The sequence below is a fragment of the Eimeria tenella genome, genomic scaffold (assembly GCF_000499545.2).
Source record: "Eimeria tenella Houghton genomic scaffold, Eth_scaff122, whole genome shotgun sequence".
NCBI lineage: Eukaryota > Apicomplexa > Conoidasida > Eucoccidiorida > Eimeriidae > Eimeria > Eimeria tenella.
This window is the reverse complement of record NW_013541488.1, coordinates 13,474-21,693: the sequence shown is the minus strand read 5'-3', so window position 1 is coordinate 21,693 and position 8,220 is coordinate 13,474. Positions and strand designations below refer to the sequence as shown.

Below are 8,220 nucleotides of genomic sequence, written 5' to 3'. Positions count from 1 at the left end.
AGGTGTACGTACACCCTGAGGTGTACGTACACCCTGGAGTGCATGTACACCCCAGAACTCAGAGAAATAGCCGAAAGGAGGCTGTGAGGCCCCAGGCGCTTCTGAGGCAAGAAGCTGTCTGTGTGTATCTTTGGCAGCAAAAAAAGGCAGCCTGTGCTGCAGCAAGGAGACAAAAGAAGGGCAGCAGCAGCAGCAGCAGCAGCAGCAGCAGCCTATGGACGGCCAAAGGGCCCAAAAAGAGCCCAGCTGCAGCAGCGTGGCCCAGTTGCAGCAGCGCTGCAGCTAAATCAGCAGGGCCAGCAGCAGCAGCAGCAGGAGCAGCAGAGCCAAACTTTATGCCTCATTTAGCGCCTAAGGGAGACACAAAACAGCAGCAGCAGCAGCCCTAGTGCATCTTTTTGTCTCTTTTGTCTAATTTAATTGAAGGCTTTTAACTAAAAGTGTGAAGAAGCAAAAAGCAAGCGAAGACGCAAGCAGGGAGAAAATGAAAACTTAAAGGAGACTTCTGGGCCCATTCTGCCTGTAGACTTATTTGCTGCTGCAGCAGCTGCAGGAGCTAAGTGTGTCTCTGTTATAACAAGCTGCTGCGCCTGAAGCTGCCTCCCTTGATAAATTGCTGCAGCAGCTCTTGCTACTTGCTGGTGCAGCAGCTAGACCTGCCTCTGTTGTTACTAGCTGCAGCAGCAGCTAGAGCTCCCTCAACTCGCTGCTGCAGCAGCTAAGCTGTTTCTTTTGTAGTAGCTCCTGCAGCAGCTCAAGCTGCCTTTCTTATACCTAGCGGCTGCACCTAAAGCTGCCTGCTTTGCTGCTTGCTGCTGCTCCCCACAGCCTGCTTTCTTGCTGCTGCAGCGCAGCACGCCCCACAATTACAACCAGCTGCCGCTTCCGCCACCTCTCCAACCAGATCCCCCCTGCTGCTTCTGCTGTTAACTTCTAGACCTCCAAATGAGTACAGAGCTGCATGCTGTTTAGCTAGCTAGCTACTTAGGTAGCTACCTAGGTAGCTACCTAAGTAGCTAGCTAGCCACCTAGCTAGCCAGCTAGCTAGCTCAGAAACTCCGGCAGAGGAAACATGACGTCGCCCCCCTTACATCCACCTCCTAGGACTTCAGGCTAATTCATCTACCTACTAAGAGGGCTACCTAGCTAGCTGCCCAGCTAGCTACCTAGATCTCTGCCCAGCTAGCCAGTAACCTATCTTGCTCGCTAGCCAGCTAGCTAGCCAGCCATATAAGCAGGGAGCCTAACACTGCGCCGCGCGCGCGAAGCGAATCTCGCCCCGCCCACCTAGCTTCGCAGCTCACCACCTGGCGAGTTAGCTAGGTAGATGGCTAGCTAGCTAGCTAGCGAAGGGAATGGATGGAAAGTGTACCTTTAAGACTCGCAGGTTGGTTGGTCTATCCTCCCCCCGGCCAAAACAAATCGCGAAAAGAGAAGGGGCAGCGCACGGCCACGGCGAAACGACAGGGAGCTCTTGGGCTCCTGTGCAATCTGGCCAGCAGCTGAGCCCTTTGGCTCCTCAAAAGGCTTTTATTTTTGTGGAAATTAACATTATTAACATTATTTGAAGATACTAAGGCTCGGCGAGGCCGCGGGAGGACAGCGGCAGCCTGCAGAGGACCCGCTCGGCTCGACCCCCGGCTCCAGCTGTCTAGACACCTCAGAACATGCACTAACAGTCCACGGGCAGGAGACACACACACAACCCAAGCACCCCACAGCTGGTTTAGGGGGGAGGGGGCCCCCCTGGGGGCCCCTCGAAGCGCGCACATACCAGCTAACTACAACGCTCCCGCAGGGCACTCAGCAGCTGGCTGACGAGAAAGCTACCTAGGTAGCTAGCTAGCTGCGAGCTAGCTAGCTAGCTAGCTAGCTAGCTGGCGGGCAAAGCGCTCAGGACTCACGACGCCCACATAGGGCCCCAGCGCTGCATTTTCGCTAGCTTGGACAGCTAGCTGCAAGGGAGCGGAGGAGCCAGGGGGCCCCCACCGGGGGCCCCCTTCTCCTTGAGCCAGCTAGCTAGCTAGCTGGCTAGCTAGCCTACGAAAAGACCCCGCCGCGAAGAAGTCTCGGCGAGTTGAAGCGGGCTAGAACAAGTGAAAGCACTAAATACGAAACTCTGGCTGACCCCCGCTGCTGCTGCTGCTGTTTCGGCGGCTGTTCCGGCTGCAGCTGCTGCTGCTGCAGCTGCTGCTGCTGTTGCAGGGTCACCTGAAGCAAGACTGATCTGGCGAAGGGGCCTCTGGGGCCTCCTTTTGTGGAATGCTGTTGATTTGCGGGCAGGAAGAGGCGCTCGAAGCAGAACTGGGGTTGTGCGCCCCGGCCGGGCTGCTGCTGCTGCTGCTGCTGCAGCTGCTGCTGCTGCTGCTGCTGCTCTTCCACTCGCCCGGGAGGGCCCCGGGGACCTCTGAAACGCGAAGCAAAGAACAAGGCCCTCTAGAATCTAGACGGCAATCCCCAGCAGCAGCGCTGCTGCTGCTGCCGCTAGAACTTACAAAGGGAGGGGCCCCTGGGCTGAGTCCTGGGGGGCAGCCAATGCCCCCCACGGGGAAGGAACTGAACAAAAATGAGAAGTCTTGTTGCAGCTGCAGCAGTACCTGCTGCTGCTGCAGTCGCTCCCGAAGCACCTTCTGCTGTTCTTGCTGCACCTGCTGCTGCAGCAGTTGCTGCTGCTGCTGCAGTTGCTGCTGCTGCTGCAGCTGCTGTTGCTGCTGCAGCTGCTGTTGCACTGCCGTGGACGGCAACGGCAGCACCGCGAGCTGGGCCAGGAGACCCTCTATTCCAAGGTCGGTCTCCGGCGGCGGCGGATCAACGCAGCAGCAGCAGCAGCAGCAGCAAGAGGGGTGACAGCAGTAGAACAGCAGGCAGCAACAGCAGCAGACAGGAAAGAACGAACCGAACAGCGAAACATGAGTGCTCATCCACAGACCCTTTGCTGCTGCTTTTGCTGCTGTTGTTGCTGCTGGTGTTGAAAGACACTGCTGAGGTTACTGCTGTTGCTGCGGCGGCGGCTGCTGCTGCTGCTGCTGCTTCTGCTGTGTCTAGCTCCACTACAGGCTCTACTCTGCTGACGCTTGACTACAGCTACTGGTGCTGCTGTGCGGCTGCTGCTGTCGGCGTGCTGCTGCTGCTGCTGCTGTGCTGCTGCTCTTGCTGCAGCTCCTGCTGCTCACTTGGAACCAACGCTCCGCTGGGCCTCCAAAGTCTGTGGACGGCGACACGGAGACAGCAGTCTTTCAGCCCCAACATAAGAAGTAATTCATTAGGCAGCAGCAGCAGCAGCAGCAGCAGCCAGAAGCAAACATAAAAAGGAGAAGCAGAAACATGAACTGTAGCAGGAGCCCTAGCCCCTCCCCAGCAGACAAGGTTTCCTGCCGGGAGAAGAGGAGCAGCGCGGCTCCGGTAGACGCTACTTAAGTCCTAAACTCTAAACCCTAAACCCTCAAACACACCACTCCCCCCTCACCGCAGCCACTCCCATGAAACACCAAGCCCAAAGCCCTCTCGGGACCCAACCCACGACCCCAACTGAAGGTTTAGTGTTTTTACTTCTTGCTTTAGGGCTTAGGGTTTACCTGCTCAGTCTTCGTCTCGGTGTTCGGCGCTGCAACGGGATTCGCTACCCCGCCCTCCTGCAGCAGCAGCAGCAGCAGCAGCAGCAGTGCGTGGCGTTAACCGCAGCAAGCAGCTCTAGACGGCGAATTTGCTACGGCAAAAATGAGGAGCAGCAAAAGACCTCGCAGGAGCAGCAGCAGCACAAAGCCCACAAGCCTCAACCCCGAGGCTGAACGCGGCAGCAGCTGCTGCGCCGGCCGGGCAACGAGATCGATCGTTCCCGTGGGTCCCTCAGACATGTTTAGTGCTAAGCAGCACTTAAATAGCTTCTTAAGCAGCAAAGAGAGGGTTTATGCAGGGCTGGAGGCGAGCAGCAGCAGCAGCAGCAGCAGGAACAGCAGCACCAGCAGCAGGAACCTCACAGAGGGGGCAGGCTCCACTTCAGCGGTATGTACACCCGACAACGTATTCGGGGGCCTTGGAGGCCCCATTTTTGAATTTGCAAGAATTGAATAACTGCGAGGAGCCGCATTAGTACTGCTGCTGCTGCTGCTGGCGCGGGCGCAGAGCTGCTGCTGCTGCTCCTGCTGCTGCTGCTGCTGTAGTGATCAGTGCGCTGCGCACTGCGGCGTAGTCCAGTGCCACCACGCCGTAGGTGCAGTCTGCCCTGGATTCCTACTCTCCACGGAATGCCATTTCAAATAAAGATATTAAACAGTTAAAAGTGCCAGAGACACTCGAGATGAAGGGTGCTAATTCTTTTACACTAGAGCCTCACCACGCTGCACACAGCCTCACCCAGCCCCAAACCTGTGGCCAGTGCCTTGCTGCCATTAGGCACGGGCGGCACCCAACCAGCTGCAGCAAAACACTTTAAAAATGATTTATCTTCACGAGTGCAAGAAAATAGGGCTTCTCCGGCGGAGTCCGTGGGACGCCGCGGCGCCGCGCGCAGCAGCCTACTCCCCCGCTGCCACCAACCCCCCCAAGTTGCAGATCTCCTGCTGCTGCGTGTTCTGTGGTGGAATTCTCGTTAATTTCGGCTAAGTCCGCGCCCCTAGCCCCGCCCCAGCCCATGTGCTGCAGTGGGGCCTGGGGGCGGGGCCCCAGGGCAGCCACTGGTGCTCTTGTGCCGCAGTGGTCTGTGCAGAAAGGGCTCGCCGGCCTCCCCCCAGCATTTCGGGCCAAAGTCCCCAGCCTCAAATGTGTGCTACAGGACTGCGGCCGCAGCTAAGAAGCTGCAGGGGCAAGAAAGCTGTGGGGCAGCGTTTAGTTCAGTCGAGGCACTTGTGCTGTTTTAACTCAACTGACGAAGTCTAGGCCTAAGGTCAGAAAAGCCCAGGTTGACTGCAACACAGCGGGAATTCGCTAGGGAAACTTTTGCCCCAGGTGGCTGCAGCAAAAGCCACGCCAGGCTGCATTAAAGCTACGCTGGAGGCTACACACCAGATCGGGGGGTCCCGCAAGTGAGATTATCACCTGGAGACACTTTGTCTTTGCGATTCTGCTACTGCCTTTGTGATGCAAAGCAACTTAACTTTGCAACTTAGACAGCCAATGGGGCCAGTAAAGTTCACAGCCTTCCCCTTGCTTGTAACTGCGTTGGAGTTGCAAGAAGGCTGCAAGGCCAGTATACATAGCTTGAGGGAAGAAGAACCCTGCGCTGCATGTTCATCTATTTTCTTTTGGTTAATGAGCTCTTATCCCGCGAATTGCCTTCAGTTATTGCTGGCATGTTCCTGTTGGCATCAGGATATCCTCCTTGGCCTTCGATAGTCCAGCACACATTTGCTTCCATTTGCATTCCGCCGGCACCTGCTGCTGCTCCTCTTTACTTCTGAAGTTGATCGCAAGTTCTCATGACTTCACATGCATTTCCTTTCATGCCTTAACGCAGTGGGCCTCCTCTGCTGCTTTCGCACACTGGCAGCTTCTACAAAACAGCCAGCTTGCAGCCTCGAATTGGGAGATGCCAGCTATTGCGAAGCTGCAGCTATTCCTCTTGGAAGAGGTCCCCACGCCACACTCGTAGACAGCACTTTAAAATAAAAAAATGATTCTGCAGAAGAGCTGGAGTTATGGCCATCTTGAATGCTTTATTCGGAGTGAGGGAAAGCCACTTTGGCCAGAGCCCTTATTGCCCATGCAGGAAGGCCCACAGCACACCATTATTATTGCTTCTTGCACACACACTCAACCAACTTGTCGCAGGTGCTCAGGGTAAAATGAAACAAATGGCAGCAGCACTTCGAGCCTGGCACTGCACCAAATGGTGATTGCTCCCGCACCCTTAGGGGGACGTCTTTTTGCTTCAACAGCAGCTGGCGCCGTGTCCCCTGCGCCCTAAAACCCTAAACAATCTGCATTTTTTGCTCCAGCCTTAACTGCAGTGACTAGAATGGTCCTTGATTCTTTTCAGACCACAGCGGCAACAGAACAGAACCCAACCCACAATCAACATTGAAACGCTTGGGATTTGTAATGTCCTATAATGTCCCTAACCAGCAGAAGGCTTTCTGCCTCCGCTGATTCTTCTACGAAATATTTTTCAGATATAGCTTCAACTGGAGAGAAGAGGCACTGATTTCTTTTTTCTGTGGGAGAAGCAGCTGTTCTGTTTAAAAATAGAAAACTCCTTGAATATCAAAAACCCCATGACCCAAGATTCCCAGGAACGGGCTTTCCGCCTTCCAACCACTACTGCCTCAGCAAAGAAATCTGTAGAGCTCTACTTCGGGCTGTCTTTTACTTTGAATGTGCCACAAACTATTTCGTAGCATGGAAAGCTTCATCTTTCGCTATTTCGCAGCATGCATGTATATTACGGCTTTCGGTGGCCAGCGCTAATAGGAGCGGATTTTTTGTTCTAATTTTTGTCTGCTTCTTTATAATTGAAACTAAAGCTAAAACTCCAGCTTTAGGGAATTAATAATTTCGTCTGCACAAGCCTGGACGGGACACCGACAAAGAAACGACAGGATAAATTCATAAAATGTCAACTTCCTTCATCGGCATTTTCTGCACTTCAGACTGCCTTATCAGCTCCGCAGCGTCTTCCGCTTGCTTCGCATGGACAGCAGGTGGGTAGGTTTTTGTATTTAGACTATCTTCCGTGAAAATACATAGTAGGGGATCAAAATCTTCGCCTTCTTAAAGATTAAAGGAGAGCATTATTTTTGCTTTCGTAGAAGCAATATGAGACGAGGCCACTGTAGTGGTTATGGAACTGCTCCGAAATTGAACATACTTGCTGGAGCAACTTCTTGAACTGTTCCTTCGCCTTTAATCCCGCACTTGACATGATTTGTGGAGCTTACGGGGCTGGGCATGAAAGTGTTGCAATTTCCTGCGATAGTTGTTGTCGTGAGCTGAGCCTAGCTTAGTTCTTGCGCATCTCTCCCATCATCGCTACATTGGTAGGATGTTTGGAATTTTTTGAAGTGCGAAGAGTCCTTTAAGTTAGTAGTTCAAGGTTTGAAACTATTAACTTAAAGGACTCTTCGCACTTCAAGAAACTCCAAACATCCTATCATCATTCTCCAAAGGGTTACAACTGCCCCTCCCTGTGAATTCCCTTACTTGCTTGATCGGGCCACCTATTGCAGCTGTAGAACCTGTTGCCAGCCCTACACTGCAAGCGGGACTCTGGATCACACTAAATTTGACAAAGGATTAAGTTTCTCTGCATGGGAATGACTCAAACTTTCTACGCCAATCTACATATTTTGCATCGTACGACGCTGCAGGGGAAACACTGCAGTGCAGCATTTCCCCTGCTGCTCCAAAACGCAGTTTTCGCGCAGTTCAACACTTAGATTTAAGAGCATTTGACGGACACTATGCTCAACCTGTTGCCACTATTAATGCTTATTTAGGCATGCAGGCTTACAGGATTTGTTTGCCACCAATGCCCAATTCAGACACCCCGTATTCCCGCACTGCATGCATGTCTTGATGCCTTTCACGGAGACTGTGTCGCTATCCGTATTGAAAGACAGTTCTTTTTTGAATTTCTGATGGCTTCTATATATGGCATCACTTTCTTTTGCTCCCTTATAGGCCATTTTTGCAGTAGGACAAAAGTAGGGTTTAAATATCCTTTGTTCTTGGCATTTAATGTAACAGCTTCAGCTGCAGCTGCAGTCTGCATTCTGAAAAAGTTCCGAAAACTTTTTGGTACATTTTGTCGCCACCATCATACGCTGGCGTCCGCTAGCAGCAGTGCTTGAAGGCCTCTGGCATTATGCCCTGCGATGCGAGAAAGCCCGTAATTATATAGCTAAAGCAGCAAATAATGAACTTCAAAATATTCTCCAATGCGGGCAAGGTTAGACTCAGAAATGTATCTAAAGAGTGCTGGTCACCCATATGTGCGTCCTAAGACTAGCATTTAAAATAGTTTATCTATGAATCCTCTATGGTCCCAAATAAACCTGGGTTTCACATGCAACCATATTAATGGTGATTCCTCCAAAAACAAGGAGAAGTGGTTGCTGCTGCCCTTAAGCGATGAATGCACACGGCTGCAGGCTTGCCTGCTCTTTTACCAGATTCTGGGGGTTGTGGTTCTTATTATTTCAGTTTATTATTTGTCTACTTACTCCCCCATATTTATAGCTCTTTACTTTGTTCTCCATGTGATTCAGGGGCGTTCCACTGGGATTT

The 8,220-nt window shown here is 52.7% G+C and overlaps 1 protein-coding gene across 1 annotated transcript; it reads right to left on the bottom strand.

The window, feature by feature from the left end:
* Positions 1-2,207: 2,207 nt before the first annotated feature.
* ETH_00010350 (uncharacterized protein) lies at positions 2,208-2,921 on the bottom strand (the record flags this gene model as incomplete). The annotated part of the gene is made up of 1 exon (XM_013373164.1): positions 2,208-2,921. One exon carries the CDS (start codon positions 2,919-2,921, stop codon positions 2,208-2,210), a length of 714 nt encoding a protein of 237 aa, XP_013228618.1.
* Between the last annotated feature and the right edge of the window lie 5,299 nt (positions 2,922-8,220).